The 17,551-nt window shown below is 35.8% G+C and overlaps 1 protein-coding gene across 1 annotated transcript in view; it reads left to right on the top strand.

Moving 5' to 3' along the window:
- DNAAF6 (dynein axonemal assembly factor 6) overlaps positions 1-17,551 on the top strand; it is a 49,158-nt gene that overhangs the window by 4,410 nt on the left and 27,197 nt on the right. The window contains exons 2-5 of the mRNA XM_070292158.1: positions 2,130-2,252; positions 6,771-6,843; positions 9,191-9,296; positions 12,080-12,176. Coding sequence (XP_070148259.1) covers positions 2,133-2,252; positions 6,771-6,843; positions 9,191-9,296; positions 12,080-12,176 — 396 coding nt within the window. The 5' untranslated portion in view covers positions 2,130-2,132. The remainder of the gene's footprint in view (positions 1-2,129; positions 2,253-6,770; positions 6,844-9,190; positions 9,297-12,079; positions 12,177-17,551) is intronic.

Genomic DNA, 17,551 nt, shown 5'->3' with positions numbered 1-17,551 from the left:
GGTTCCAGTTTCTTCCTCTCTCACCAGCCCACCGTTGATCTCTAGCAATCCTCATCATTGTGTACCTGTGGTGCTGGCACTATGTACCAAATAATAATGATATTTTTAGAAAGCTTTTCATAGTTTAGCAAACTCTTTCACCCACATTGCATAATATAGCCATCACAACAATACTGTGAGGCAGATAATGCTGGAATAATAAAGCAATTTCTGCTATATTTGTTTTTTTTTTTAAAGTCTCATTGTACAATCTCAACTCAAAATACCACTTATATCATTGCATCTGATATCTGGATCCATTTTTCCCTTTCGTTGTCTAAGGTAGAAAATATTTCAGTAAACTTTTTGCTTTTGATGTTAAGTAAATATTTAATGGACATATAATCAGCTAGGACTTTAAAAATATAAACAGGAGCCTCTTCATTTAATTTAATGTGTCAATTATTCATTTCCATAGCAGACTACCAGACCATACTGTGAGAGAAGATTGTTTTATTGCCTCTTATTTCACTTTTTCCAATTTAATGAGTTTTCAGTGTAATGAGTTTTATTATTAAGGTATTTGACATCATTATTAGAAATGATATTCCTGCCCAGCAAAATTAAAATTTTAAAGAACCAATAATAGCTAACATGTATTGAGTACTTGCTATGTGCCAGGCACTTTTCCCAGCTCTTTTATGTGTATTAAGCTACTTAATGCTTGTAACAACCCTATGAAGTAGCACTATTATCATTCCCATTTTATAGATAAGGAAAATGAGGTATAGAGAGATTAAATGATGTGTCCAGAGTCGCAGGCTAGGAAGTAAATGATAGATACATACCTAGGCAGCATGACTCCAGAGCCCTTACTCTTAACCACTGTGATATACTTGCCTCTATGCTAGATGTACAGAGTTATTTAACATTTGTTTCATACCCTTGACATCTCCAATAAGTATTCAGATCAGTTTTCCTGTTAAAAAGGAAAGTCATAATAATGGTAAAACATAAGAGTAAAACAATAGATTTGTAAACTGCCATTACATACAGTTGATTTTGCCAGGAGATTGTACCAGCACTCTTTTGAGAATCCTTGTATATTACTTTTCTATGCACAATAGAAACATTTTAATGGATCATTTAATATAAGTGCTAAAGAAATTTTTCCTATGAATTAATTTTATAGAATAATGTTTGAAAAATATCAGCAGAAGTGTAGAAAAGATTCCTATTATATTTATGCCCAAATCACTAATAATAAACCTAATTCTACAGTCTTTATTCAGGTTTTTCATTAGAGTCTGACACTTTCAAGATTTTTAAAAATCCTGAACTCCTACTCTAAATACAATGGTAGAGAGTATTTTAAAAGACTGATGTCTGGTTGATAGGAGTACAGGTATTTGTGATTGTCTTATTTCTACTTTTAATGTATTATTTCCTAAAATTTCCACAACAGACATACATAGTATCACTATTATAATCAAGAGAAAATTTATTTCCATGAACTTTCACTAAAGTTAATGAACCAACTCACTAGAGGCCTCAAACAGCCGTATAATGCGAGGCATCATCAAGGGTTGATTAAAATTTTAAATAACAGAAAGTACAGGGCTGCCTGAGGCGAAAGTGTGAAATGAGTAACTTTCCTTGAGACATTCACCCCAGCAAACATCCTTTTCAGTTCACTAAATAGAATATACAGCTTAGACAGCATAAAAGAGATAAGGTAAAAAGGTAGTCTATATAAGTACATTTCTAAATAATGATGTACATTCTACATGACACTGACATACCCTTTCTCTAGAGGTAGAGTTTAAGAATGTGCATTTTAGTTAACTCCCCAGTGATTCTTAAGCACACTAAAACCTGAGAACCACTATGTAGGTGCTCAAGAAATGCTTGTTAGATTGAGCATGAAGTTTTAATAAAGCAAGCTGAATACTTCTGTCTACTTGCTGCCCTGTGAGTCTGTGAGTCAGCATAATATATATATTTGAAGCAGTTTACAAGGACTTTCAAGGAGGAATAAGAGAATGGAGCGACCCAGGGAAAGAAGGGAGATAGGACAATTTAGAAAAATCTTCATGTCTTAAATAAAATAGAAAACTAAAATACCTCTTTCTGATTATCTTCTTCCTCAGAATATGGAATCTGAAAATATGGAAACAGAAAATATGGATTTTGAAACAATGTCTTCAGTTTCAGCATTACAGGCTCTCTCTAAGCTACTTTATCCTGAAGAGGATGACTTTGAGTCCGGACAGGTGGTCGTATACTTACAGATAAATTAGTTCTGATCACACCAAGTCGTGAAACTGTATTTGAACAACTTGTTCCAACCTTGCTGTGGGAGCAGGGCTGTGTCATCTAATACATTCACAGGAGGTTGCAGGGCTCATTATGCATGAGAGTATAACCTCTAGTACATTTCTAGCAAACATAATTATATTTTTTCTAAACTACCTGAACACTGAATAGGAAAATAGTTCTGTAACTATGGTAGCAATAGCCACATTTCAAAATGTTTGTCATTTATATTTATGGCCAGAGAATGCTTGACAACCAATGCAAAGAGTGGTAGCTAGGATTTTTAAGCCTAGACAACTATTTCTATAAAGCAAATAATTTTAATTAGGCAGTATTAATTAAACCCCCCAAACCCTTAATTTTTTTGATTTGTCTACACATGAAAGCAGAACAGAAAATATTTTGAGCCAAATAATGGGACAAACTAGCTTCAGCCTATTAAAATTGGCTTCCGGCTGCATGCTCAGATAGAGCTGCGGAATCTAGTTAGCCAAATAGCATTTGGGGTCAGGAAAGGGAACCTCGGGGTGTCTTGCAGCAGCAAGATGGGCTTCATTTTGGGTAGGAGAGTTGCATGAATTGACCTTTGACTATTTCACACTCACTGCCAGTATGCTCAGAATACTCAAAATACTTCCATGTAACCCCTTGCTCTCCATTCTCCATCTCCGTGGATATTAGCAAACTTTGACTATCAGACTGCCAATGTGAAGGCACACAAAATTTGTTTGAAGGCAGAAGTCTCCTAGTATAGAAGAATATATCAATTTGCTTTAAATTATTTTAATGTTCTTTGTTATCATGGCCAGTTTACCATGAATAAACCATCTCCCATGAACATACATATCAATTTTCTCCTCCCCAAATTCTTTTTTCCCATAGTGTGGAAAAACAAGTAGTATAATCTAAATAGGCAGCCAATTCAATGGTTCAGGTTGACACTGGATTGAGCTTCTACCCTCCAGGAAGAAGTTAGGTGGAACAGGGCAAGTAAGACTTGCAGATGGAAATAAAATTTGTAGAGGAGGGGAACTGAGTTGGCTTGGAACCAGAATTAGTAACCAAGAAGTTTTAATCAGGGAAAATTCTTAGTAGAGGCCAAAGAAAGAAAAATCAGGTCATTAGTAACAGCATTGAAGATATACAACAAATAAGACACAGAAGAAAAAGTTAAGAGCAATATACCAATAAGTTGGGAAGGCAAACTCATTTTTGCTACCTTAGCTGAGATAGAGTGGTACATCCCGGGAAAGGTAAGGTTATGCCATATAGAAAAAGTATAGTCAGTGCTTGAGAAATAGTGATCTTGAATAAAGTGAAATGGAACTTGTAACTGGAACAGATTCATAGATAAGAATTTATTCTGGTTACAAAGCCTGTTTCCTTTGGCATTTATGCATGGTGATGTTTATTTGCAACTAGAGGCATTTTCAGGGGAAAGATGAGTGCTTATGAGAATAAAGAGACTAGAATCATTTTACCAAATTGTACAATTTATAGAGGAAAATTACTATAATAATGTACAATTCTGTATATCTGGGTTATAAGCAATTTTGAGATAATTGGTCATTCAGACGCCACAGTACAGATATCATTAGAGGATATAGAATTGGAGTATCAGAACAGTGGGAGAATAATTAATGTTTCTAATGAACTATTAAATTTTCCAGGAGAGAAATAGCTTTTCATTTTTTAACATGCATTAATCTTGGGAACTGCAGAATGATTACAAGAGTGATGTGTTTTTGAAAATACATTTACTGTAAACAGCATTTAGAACTGTTGCATACACATTGGTTTATTTACACTATCCTCACCATGAATTGTTAAGAATATAGGAGATTGGGAAAGAATATGTCTGTTATCTTTTAAACTCACAAGGGGATTTTAAGACCTTGGGAAATAAGGTTCACCACTTTGCACAGATAACATACCAAGGATGTTCTAACTCTCTTACATATTGCAGGGTGGCATGAATTGCAGTGATAAATTGCTCAGATAATTGGATGTAGATTCATGGTAGAGGCCAAAATGATAATCTTATAAAAACAATTGCCAGGTGGTTTTACTGTTTTTTTATTATCCTGATCCATCTTTTCAAGTGAAAATTTTATTTTTAATTATTTATTTTCATTAGGTTAATCAACTTAAACTCCCCCTCTGTTCTGATATACTGATCCAATCATCAGTGTTCATAGAGGGCATACCAATTTTTGTCGGGAATGTTCAAGTTTTTATTTCTATGGATTTTTATTTGCTATGGAAGGAAGCACTCAACAAAACAAGAGGCCCTCATGTTCCAAAAAATTCTTTACCCTGATTGACTATTAGTATTATTTGTATTCTGGTGATTAATAACTTAAGAAAAGCACTGCAATTTTATATGACTTTAGTGATTTAAAAGAAAAAAAAAGTACAGAAAATTATCTTGGGAGTTGCACATTAAAATGCTTGTAACACCTTAAGGTCTTCCCTGGTGGCTTAGTAGTAAAGAATCTGCCTGCAGTGCAGGAGACACAAGAGATGTGGGTTCAATCCCTGGGTCAGGAAGATCCCCTGGAGGAAGAAATGGCAACCTACTCCAGTATTCTTGCCTGGAGAATCTCATGGACAGAGGAGCAAAGAATCACACAATTTAGCAACTAAACAACAACACCTTAACCACAGACATAGCACTTTTGAAGCAACTCTCTGGAAAGGAATAGTTACTGCCTGAGAAACTGTTGAAATGTTATAGATTAATTTATAACTAATAACCTACAGCTGTTGGAATAATTTAGCATAATAAAGACAGGTGAGATTTTCCACCAGCTTTCAAGGACAAACCCTATTTCTCTTGCCCAAACAGGACATTTTAACTTTTGTACTTGTCTGAAAGCTTGGGAGATAAGGGCAGGATCCTGGAAAGGAAGAGTTAGAGGTGCTGGTTGGCCAGGGCCAAGTGATAAGAAGTTTTGACTGCCAGCAACGGAGTGAATTGGAGCCACAGAATCTGACATCAGCAAGAACAATTAGTAAAAAATTTGGGATTTTCTTGAAATATCGAAGAACTCCTGAGAGGGACCAATGAAGTGGTTTCCGGTATATTGAAGGTGTAATGTGTGTTATGGCAAATAGATGGGGAAATAATGGAAACAGTGAGAAACTTTATTTTGGGGGGCTCCAAATCACTGCAGATGGTGACTGAAGCCATGAAATTAAAAGACAATTGCTCCTTGGAAGAAAAGCTATGACCAACCTAGACAGCATATTAAAAAGCAGAGACATCACTTTGCCAACAAAGATCCATCTAGTCAAAGCTATGGTTTTTCCAGTAGTCATGTTTGGATGTGAGAGTTGGACTATAAAGAAAGCTGAGCGCTGAAGAATTGATGCTTTTGAACTGTAGTGTTGGAGAAGACTTTTGAGAGTCTCTTGGACTGCAAGGGGATCCAACCATTCCATCCTAAAGGAAATCAGTCCTGAATATTCATTGGAAGGACTGATGCTGAAGCTGAAACGCCAATATTTTGGCCACTTGATGTGAAGAACTGACTCATTGGAAAAGACCCTGATGCTGGGAAGGATTGAAGGCGGGAGGAGAAGGGGACGACAGAGGATGAAATGGTTGTATGGCATCACCGACTGGATGGACATGAGTTTGAATAAGCTCCAGGAGTTGGTGATGGACAGGGAAGCCTGGTATGCTGCAGTCTGTGAGGTCGCAAAGATTCAGAAACGCCTAAGCAACTGAACTGAACTGAATGTGTGTTATACTTAGTTGAAAAAAGAAAACTATTCTACTGGTGAGCCAGAGGCAGTCCTGTAAGCTGTGTGTTGGGGGATATGTATGCTTGTGCAGAAGACGGCAAAGTAAATCTGAATTTGCCTGAAGACTGAAGTGGTTCATCATGTGTTTGACACTTTGGGATTGCTGTTTAAATTCACTCATTTAGTATCATGAGGTGGTGAGATGAAGTATTTCATACCCACGGTGGAAAGAAGTAAAAGCTATTAAGACTTTTAAATGAGTTGTTTGATGTCTAAATAGTTGGACTCTATTTAGTTGTTTGTTTCCATTTCTATAAAACTTTCCCATCCTTCTGTTCCCCATCTAACTATGACTAGACAACCGCCAAAAATCCAAAATCCATGTTATACTAATGCTTGGTTATAATCTTCAAAGAGATGAATGTCGCTCATCCCCCTATCCCCAGAAATACATGATTCACTGGGCTAAAACTGGGGATTTATTCTGATCAAAGATCAATTCTACCTTAGGGTCTATTAAACCAAGTGCTTTTCGAAAGGACAAGGAAAACACATTTAAAATAATACTTGATATCTGTCTCTTGGTTGTATAACAACAATGGATAATTAAACTGGGTAGCTCAATGAAATTGTACCTGGAAAGCTTATCAAATTAAAGTATTACTGGTCATATAAGTTATACAAGTAGTAATTATAGAACATTGGACTTTTTTCTTCTCCTCCAGTTAAATAGTTCATCAGCAATGGGAGCCATGGGACCTGGAAATATTGGACCACCAAAAACAGAAGAGCATGAAGGTAAGTTATGCTATAAGAAGTATAGCATATAGATCAATATAATCAGTATACTCTCTTCTTTGGGAGCAAAATTATAGGGAGAGTAATGCTAACACTAGCACTTATCAAAGATTAACTCAAATAATTGTAGGGATGATGAACAGCTATTTACATATAAAGGTGCAGTTTTTACTCTATGTTGCAGGTAAGTTGTTTTTCTAGTAATTGAAGTTAATTTGCCTTGAGTTATTCACATTTTGGGGCATGTTTCCTGAGATGGAAAAACAAGAAAGTCCATGTGGTTAGAGAACTTTTTAAAAATTATTTAGGGTCTAGTTACCAAGATGCTTAGCTTCTTCACCTTCTATGCTGCTGTATTCTGGCAGTTTCACAGAATTCACTCATTAATTCATTAAATAAATATTTGTTGAGAGCCTATTATGTACCAAGTAGTATGGTCATCTCTGAGACTATAATGGAGATCAAAATAGAGTCATTTCCCCCTTTGAACTAATAGTCTTCTGGAAAACACAATAAAACAAATAACCACAAGATTTCATCTAATGTTGAAAAAAATTAAAGCCCATAGGGTGACTTATAAAGTCATGGGTCCAATAAACTAGAATAGATATTTTTTGGATGTTTTACTTGTGTTTTGGCTTGTACATTTTCACAGAGTTGAACATTTTACACAACTTAGAAAATCTAGAAAGTTCTAATTCTATTGGTCGTGTTACCAGAGGGTAGACTGGGAAAGGAAATGAAGTACTTAGGTAATTGTAAAAAATTTTGTCTGGAAAAATGTTTAAAATAATGACTAAAATGATGTCTGAGTGGACAATTTTTAAATTTCACTAGTTATTATTCTACATACTCAAGGGTATATTTGCCTTATTCAAGAGATATTCACTTCATAGAAGACTAGTTCAAATTTGGATGTATTTCTGTGCTGCCTGTATTTCTTATAATGTTACGTCTAATAATCCCGAAATTCTGAGAACAATGAGTCATACGTAAAACTTTATATATAAAACTGTAATTATGCTTTACAAAGCCCATGTTGGATAGACACAGATCATTTGAAAAGAACTGGCAGAACTGAAAACCTGACAACCAGGTACATTTCTGGGAATGCTTGAAAGACTCAAAATACTGTTCTGCACCTAATGTGGGTTGCCATTTGCTGCCCCAATAGTTGGAACAAATTCAAGCTAGGATTTCGCATGCTTATTTACTTTTAAACATTCGAATATAACATGTAGAAACCCAGGAACATGCTCAGTTTGACATAAAAGACAAGTAAAAGACATTTTCTTTAGAGCTCACGTCTACATGAGGAAAATACTGGATTAAAAACAATCATTGTCTCAACTGTTTTCAATTTCTTTCACTGATAGAATTTTTAAAGAATTATGTCAGGCTTGCATGCAGTTCAGTTGCTCAGTCGTGTCTGACTCTTTGCCACCCCAAGGACTACAGCTTGCCAGGCTTCCCTGTCCATCACCAACTTCCAGAGCTTGCTCAAAGTCATGTCCATTGAGTTGGTGATGCCATCCAACCATCTCTGTTGTCCCCTTCTCCTGCCTTCAATAATATAGCTTAGTACAAGATAAAATATTTCTACCCAAATCATCTTGATTGCTTGTTTTATTTGTTCTTTGATATAAAAATATTTTACATATGATCCTATTTGTTTCTGAAAAACAGCATAATATTTATTTGCATATATGTTGTGCAATATATTACATATGTAATATATATTTTATATTCAATGTTATTTTATGTATTAAATATTTATATATTATATGTTTTATATGTGTATATACACATATATCAGAGAAGGCAATGGCATCCCACTCCAGTACTCTTGCCTAGAAAAATCCCATGGATGGAGGAGCCTGGTGGGCTGCAGTCCATGGGGTCGCTAAGAGTCGGACACGACTGAAGTGACTTAGCAGCAGCATACACATATATGTGTGTGTATATATATATTTGTAGATATAGAGAGATGTGTGTATATACACGTATACAGAGAGAGACTAGGAAGATATACACCAAAATGCTATCATTGACTATCTATGAGTGGTTGGATTGTAGATTATTTTATTTTCTTCTCTTTTGCTTATATATCTTTTCCAAATTTTCTACATATATTATTACAACTCTTCAATGTATTGGTTGTATGTTAATTAAAAACTTTAAGTCAACTGTTACTAATTTAACTTCCTTTGACCAAAAAACAAGCTAGTGATTACAAAAAGAAAATGTTTCACTTCAGTGATCCCAAATTTAATGTGAAGAAGGACAGGAGGAATTTCAAGGGGTAAAAGGAGCAGGAGGTTCAGCTTTATCTCCCCTTTCTTCACAGTCATCCCTCAAACTAGTAGTGAAAATTGTGAAGAAATCTGGAATCCAGAGGAAGTTTCGGAAGGAGCAGAGCATCATGATGTATGGGATGTTAGAGATACTCCAGAGTAAGTCAAATGAAGTCAGGTACATGTTTGGGAGTTTTAGATGTGTCATCTAATGCTGTTCTATTTTTGACAAGATTCACAAAGTAATTTCTACCACATAAAAGGTAAAACTATGGTGACACACAGAAGGCATGTGTAATTGATTATTTTTTTCCTTCTAGTGCAGAAACAATAAAACATAATACCTTTCTTTCGTTATTATCTAGCAAAAGATGAAAAATACAGTCACTTCCATTATAAATTTATATTTAGGATCATTTAGTTGTATAGTGTTTAAGTACCAGTGGGTAAAACCAGCCCGTTAAATTACAAGCATTCATACAAACTAAATTATTATGCCATGTTTTTGTGTCAAAGACTTGCTTTTAATTACTCAGTGTTCCATAATCTGAGTAAAATGCTGTGTTCTCCCACCAATTATCAGCTTTTACCTGGACTTATTTACTACTTATTTTAGTATTGTGTTTAGTATATTTTGCAGGCAGGATTAAAGACTTGCTTTCTAGCCTTTTCAGTAAGAATCATAAATATGAATTTTAGAATTATCATAAAAAGCCTTGCATACTAATAAATGAAATCACTCATTCTTTTAAGATTAAAGTATGTTTACATACATAATTGAAATTAATGATTACACTAAGCTTTAAATATATGTATTTTAAAATAAAATCTTGGTTGAATATTTAGAATAGCTTGAAAAACAAAAGCAATACTTATTGAATTACAATGTACTTTAAATTTTATTGAAAACTTTTATGGTAAGTGATCTGAGAAATTTTTTAATTCCGACTATAAAACTGTGTCCAATATTAAAAAAAAAAAAACTATGCTTCTATCTTCTACCTCAGTTCTGAAAATAGAAGCAGTGGGAGGCTGCAGATAATTAACTGGAAAAAAGTAGTCAACTTTCAAATAAACAATGTTTAAAAAAAAGTAAATCTCATAAAAAGAGAAATCAAAGGGGGATTTTAAAACATTTCCGTCTGCATCTTAAATATCAAGGGAGCGAATCCCAGGTTATGTTTATACAGTGCCCACACATTCCTGTGAAAGGTAAGAATTAAATCATTCGTTTGTCATATAGTTTAGTGAATGTCAAACAGCCATATGTGGCAAGCTCCAAATCTGAGTAAATTTTTACTTTTCATCCTGATGTTTGATGTTCTGTCAAAAGAATATCCCTCGAAACTTTAAATGAAAAAGAACTCCAGTAAGGATATGAAGAAAATTGCTTTATAAGATTTTTTAATCTTTCCTTTCTATCTTATGCAAATACATTTCAAAATGTCCTAGTTGATAAAGAACAAAATGGATATAGAATGGGAACAGGCAGATCACAAAAGAAGCATCACAAGTTACCAAATAAAAATAAGAAGAAGCTGAGCTAAGTCACTGACCTTAGAGAGAAATGTGAGGGTATTTATCTGAGAGATATTTGAAGGAAGATTTGGTACTTGATTATATATGATGAATAAGAGGAGAACATCAAAGATGATGCTGAGATTAGTCGCTTGGGTGACTGGGTAAAGAGTGAAGCCATTAACTGCGATTGGGAATGTAGTGAAGTAGAACTGGTGGGAGTTGGAGTTTGGTGTGTGGATCGTGAGGTGCCGTGGGACCTTCAGGCAAATATATATAGAAGGCAGCTGGAAAATTGCATCTGGAGATGAGGGGAAGGGCAACAGCCAGAGCAAATCCATGTGGGAGTCCAGGGCATGTAGATCAATATCTTTCTGTTTTGTTTTAACCTGGTTTCACCTGTGTAAATACCTGGGAGCTGTTATAGTCTATTAAGAAAAAAGTGTTCCATCTCAAAATGCTGTTTACTCTTAGTCCTATTCCAACTCAGAGAAATCCCTCTTTCATCCTTGGGTATTCCGGTTCACAAGTGGTCAGAAGTTCAATGTCGTCCTTTAGTCTTTCTATCCAGAGATTTGCCTTTTCTTCATTAGAGTAGAATTAAACAGATAAGATTATATGTAAATGTTTGCTTACTTCATTCCATCTAAAAAGATAGGGTTCATTTATGGCTGGGGGTTTCTATAAACCACTGTATCCCTAGGGTCCAAAATTTGGGGCCTAGGAAAGTTTTGTGGATTGTCTTGTGTGAGGTAAAATACCAGGAAAATCATTCCTTGAACTAAGGATTCTATAGATTCTAAACACTGTAGTTGTAGCTGTGCTGTCTACATGATCAGTATTTCTACTGCAGAATTTTTGAGGTGGAAAAGACAATTAAGAGATCTAAATAAGAGATCATTTAGTTCAAACTCACCCCTTTCCATAAATTGTACAAATCCAGAAGCTGAGACCACATGAGTTTGTGATTTGACCAAGATCACACAGTTAATGACAGAAAGAGTACTAAGCCTGGATTTTTCTCACTCTAATCTGTGGCTTAAATTTGGCAGAAGGTTTCTTTCTATTCATGAAACTCTGGATTATGGGCCCACTATTCTTCTGAGCCATTGTTTTCCAGGAAAGGACCGTCCTTTTTCCTTCTATTTCTACTGTTTATATAGCTCTGAAACAGTTAAATTTTATTTTTAGACAATTAAGTATATACAGCATAAATCCTGCTTTACAGTTTTAGGTGTTTTTGACTAAATTTCTGACTTCTATTTTCTTTATGTTATGCTACATGCCTGAAAAACTGCAAGCACTTTATTTATTTTGTCCTTTTATTTTTTGTAATAATATGTCCTCATAAGTTTCTAGTTTTCTGCTCTGTGACAGGAAATTGCTCTTTCATTTGAGTCTCTATATCACTGGCTTTTTTTCAGATATGAAATTGTATTCAAACAGCAGGTGGGAACAGAAGATATGTTCCTAGGATTGACCAGAAAGGATGCGTCAACTGCATGCTGCAAGGATCTAGTGGTAAGCCTCTCCCCTCTTCCCCATTTTCCATATGACCATTATAGTTAAATTGACTTATTCAAGGCTGTAAGCCCTTTAGAAATAGTGGTTGCTATGTCTGAGGCACTAAGGGAATAATAGAATAGACTGTTTGTTTAAAATTGGTAAACATGTACAAAATAAAATAAGTTTACACATGTGGATAAGATTTACAAATAAATAGAATCATATGATGTAACACACTATTTCTAGCTTAATAACACCACCCAATCTAGACTGAATTTTCTTTCATCCTAGTTCTGTCCTATCCATACCAACTGATTGGTTATTAATTTCTGATGAGTTGACAGTCAATCAGAATGAAATATGTCCTTCCCTGAATCTGTCTTATCTCTTATATCTGTATCTTTTAATGACTCAGCTTACATTAGGGAATGTAAAAGGAGATTTTTTTTTCCCCTTAAATTTTGGATCTGAACTACCGACTTAACACTCTAAAAAGACATCCAAATTGTTGCTTTGCTCCCTTATCTGAATGATGTACAGCATGTTGGAGAGCATCCTTTGCCAAGCAAAGGATGTTTGTTTTTCTGTAACAATGGCGATACCAGTGATATCAGTGAGACTACCTTACTGGATCTAACCAAGAGTGTGATATGCAACTCACTTTGGCAACATACACTAGTAATTCTGATGTTTGGTGCTGGGAGTTTATTTTTTGAGAGTAGAGGCTGTGCATCTGTATTTTCCCATCCCTCTCTTACAATACTCTGACATAGAATACTGAAGTGCCCATAGGAGATGCTTAATATTTTTCCTTAAGCAAATGGTAAATGGATTCTCTTTTGCATAAATTTCAGGTTTTCTCTTATTAACAAAATCTAAGACATTCAATTGGATCAAAAACATAATGGGAATAGCATCTTTAAGGACCTCAGGAGATTTTTCAAACTCTAATGAGTTAGGTTTCAAGTGATCTTGAAGTAATTAGCTCCCAGGGTTTTACCACTAATATTCAAATTTCTCTCTCTTAAATGACTGTAAGATTATGTTTTTGATGTTTGATATTGCAAATTACTCTAAACTCTAAAGAAATTTTAGGCCCTAAATAAATAAAACTGTTTTGAGCCTTTCTATTTCTCTCATGAAAATTGCTCAGTTCAGTTCAGTTCAGTCACTCAGTCGTGTCCGACTCTTTGTAACCCCATGAACTGAAGCATGACAGGCCTCCCTGTCCATCACCAACTCCCGGAGTTCACTCAGACTCACGTCCATTGAGTCGGTGATGCCATCCAGCCATCTCATCCTCTGTCGTCCCCTTCTCCTCCTGCCCCCAATCCCTCCCAGCATCAAAGTCTTTTCCAATGAGTCAACTCTTCTCATGAGGTGGCCAGAGTACTGGAGTTTCAGCTTTAGCATCATTCCTTCCAAAGAACACCCAGGGCTGATCTCCTTCAGAATGGACTGGTTGGATCTCCTTGCAGTCCAAGGGACTCTCAAGAGTCTTCTCCAACACCACAGTTCAAACGCATCAATTCTTCGGCGCTCAGCCTTCTTCACAGTCCAGCTCTCACATCCATACATGACTACTGGAAAAACCATAGCCTTGACTACAGGGACCTTTGTTGGTAAAGTAATGTCTCTGCTTTTGAATATACTATCTAGGTTGGTCATAACTTTTCTTCCAAGGAGTATGCGTCTTTTAATTTCATGGCTGCAATCACCATCTGCAGTGATTTTGGAGCCCCCAAAATAAAGTCTGACACTGTTTCCACTGTTTCCCCATCTTTTTCCCATGAAGTGATGGAACTGGATGCCATGATTTTCGTTTTCTGAATGTTGAGCTTTAAGCCAACTTTTCCACTCTCCTCTTTCACTTTCATCAAGAGGCTTTTTAGTTCCTCTTCACTTTCTGCCTTAAGGGTAGTGTCATCTGCATATCTGAGGTTATTGATATTTCTCCTGGCAATCTTGATTCCAGATTGTGCTTCTTCCAGCCCAACGTTTCTCATGATGTACTCTGCATAGACGTTAAATAAGCAGGGTGACAATATACAGCCTTGACATACTCCTTTTCCTATTTGGAACCAGTCTGTTGTTCCATGTCCAGTTCTAACTGTTGCTTCCTGACTTGCATAAAGGTTTCTTAAGAGGCAGGTCAGGTGGTCTGGTATTCCCATCTCTTTCAGAAGTTTCCAGAGTTTATTGTGATCCACACAGTCAAAGGCATTGGCGTAGTCAATAAAGCAGAAATAGATATTTTTCTGGAACTCTCTTGCATTTTCAATGATCCAATGTATGTTGGAAATTTGATCTCTGGTTCCTCTGCCTTTTCTAAAACCAGCTTGAACATCTGGAAGTTCACAGTTCACGTATTGCTGAAGCCTGGCTTGGAGAATTTTGAGCCTTACTTTACTAGCATGTGAGATGAGTGCAATTGTGCAGTAGTTTGAGCATTCTTTGGCCTTGCCTTTCTTTGGGATTGGAATGAAAACTGACCTTTTCCAGTCCTGACTAGCATCAATAATAAAGGTATTCTGAGTGAAAAATCTTGGAAACTAAATCACACCTCAGAATAGGAGTGTATAGTTTATCTGAAACAGGTATGTAGAAAAAGACTCGATTTCCCCCTCTAATGATCTTATAATCGATTGGAGAAATAAAACTAGCATAAATTAACTCATTTTATTAGTAACAATTATGCTCTGTGTTGACGACTGTAATTTTACCAGGAGTCCAGAAGGTTTGCACAAGAAATGAATACCTTTGCATGCCAGCAACAAATGAAATATTTGTTCATGCTATGGCACTTTACCACATGTATAGCATTCTTTTTATTCATACATTCAATCTTTCAATAGTTACTGAATACTACTGCTTATTAGGCACTGTCCTTAAGTATTAGGGATGCAAAGACAAATAATAAACAGTCAATTACCATCAAGGAATTTACAGTTAAGGGAATGGAAACCTAATAAATCATTGTAGTTCAGTGTGGTAAGTACGTATTTAGAGGCATTTACCAGGTATGTGGTGACAAAGTAGAAAGGGATCAACATTGGGTGGATAGGATTTCTCCAATGGACAACATTCCAAGAAGAGCATTCCAAGCAGAAGAAAGAGCACATGGCAAGGTATCCAGGCATGAAACAGCATGGCCTATTTGGGTAAGCATTGAGTGTAAGCAAGAATAAAGAATAATTGTGGACAGTGGTGTATTGGTAAGCTCTCAAAAAAGAAAAAAAAAAAACAATCTGTAGCTTGAATTTTATGATGACACCCACTGTCATTACTTAACCCCTCTGGGAAGGCTGTGACTGCAGAGGTTGATGATCTCATCTCAAATATTTCTTGCACAAATTTTAAGCTTAGTATTTCTTTTAATAATATGACATTTTCTCAACTGTAAGACATCATCAAATTGTAGATATGCTATTTGTTTAGCAACAAAGGAAAAATAGGTATACTACCGCATTAAATATGAACATTGATTGTGTGATTCATCCCAATAACAGAAACATAAAAATGTGAGGAAAATAGCACCTTAGGATTAGCTAAATATGATGTTTGGGGCCTGGATCTGATCTCTGTGTAACAATCTGACACAGAGACTTAAAGAAGAAGCCCTTTGCTAAAGCTGAGGAAGGTACTGGGTTGTCCAAAAAGTTCGTTCGTGTTTTCCATCATCTTGCAGACAAACCTGAATGAACTTTTTGGCCAACCCAATAATAGGACCATAAACAATCTATTTAAATACAAGGACTGATTTGGGTTTTAAAAATTTATAAGAACCACCTTTCCTTTACCCTCTCCAGACTCCTTATAAGAAAGCAACATTTATGAGTCCTAAATCAAAGAGTGAGTCCTAAACAAAAATCAGAGTTAGGAATATGTATGTTTTCAGCAAACCTTCCATCCTTTCCTTCTAACCCCAACCAGAGAGTTCCATTATCCAAATTATGCCTGCTGCTCCAATTCTGAGTTTGTAGCTACTAAGCTTCCCTTGCCTTAATCTATATTTAGGCATCTTATTTTAAAATAAAAATTGTGTATATTTAAAGCATATAATATGTTGATTTGATATATATAGACATAGTGAAATGATTCCTACAGCCAGGCTAATTAACATACCATCTCCTTGCCTACCATTTGTGTATGTGTGTGTGTGTGTGGTGAGAGCACCTTAAGTCTACTCTCTTAGCAATTTCCCAGTATTCAATACAGCATTATCAACTATTATCATCATGCTGTACATTAATTTTAGAGCTAGAACTAGGCCAGTGGTTTGCATGTTTGTTTTGTTTTGGGTTGCCAACCCTTTTCTTCAAGCAAAATTCTATGAGAAAGCCAAACATATGAAACAAATACTGCTGCCTTAGTTAAAAGGGTACTATCATCCATGACACAGCTCCTAGGAGAAAAATTGGGGCTCTTTGGAACACAGTTTGAAAGATGTTGATTTAGGATTTCCTCCTTATATTACAGTTGAGAAAATAAGGTCAAGCTTACAAGGTCTCTTATACTAACGTAAGGGAGTCTAGAGGGCCTTTTCTCCTAGATGGCATGCATGTTTTTCTTTAATCCTCATGAGTAGAATCCTTCTATTTTATTTTATCTTAAATCATATTTTATCTTTTATCTTCTATACTCTCCATTCCTCCCCACAAGACTTCTACTATAGTGGATTTGATACATATTATTGCATACATATTTATCATTGTTTTCTGTAATTTTTAAAATTCAACACATACTTCTTGAGCATTTACTGTAGGCCAGATACTTGACATGCAGTGTTAAACAAAATAAATATAAGGTTCTCCTTCTCTCCAGGTGATTACTGTTAAGAGATCAAACAGTCCATAAGCAGCACAGATTTTCATAGATCCATCCAATAAGGAAATAAGCCCCAAAATATATAGTTTATGATTTACACAAATGGCATAAGCAGAATCAGCGGGTGTCAGATCCCCATGTCCCTTTGCCCCGCAGGACGACAGTGAACTACAGGAGCCTGATGACAGGTAACATGAGTAGTGAGACACTCTTGCTGAAGAACCAACTCTAGACTGCAGCTAAGCTGTTTTATAGCCTGCATCTATACCCAGGGAAAGGGAGGTGGAAAGTCCTTTGCTTTGTTGGAACCTCATGACAGCCTCCTGTAAGATAGGGAGTTTCCCACAAAGTAGAAAGACAGATAAGAAACAGCCTTGAGATAGCTCCTCACAAGACCACCTGTCTTCTCATGCTCCAAGATCAATTACAGGATGTTCTGCCAAGACCTCGGGCAGACTGCAGCTGAGCCTTGCCTACATGGCCTATGTGAATAGTGCAAGATTGCCAGAGTGCCATAGTGGAGCCATTTCCCTACATTTGCAGTCCGTAAATAAAAGTTTTTA

Source organism: Ovis canadensis, chromosome X, assembly GCF_042477335.2.
Source record: "Ovis canadensis isolate MfBH-ARS-UI-01 breed Bighorn chromosome X, ARS-UI_OviCan_v2, whole genome shotgun sequence".
In the NCBI taxonomy this organism is placed as follows: Eukaryota; Metazoa; Chordata; class Mammalia; order Artiodactyla; family Bovidae; genus Ovis; species Ovis canadensis.
This window is presented reverse-complemented; position numbering and strand designations above follow the sequence as displayed.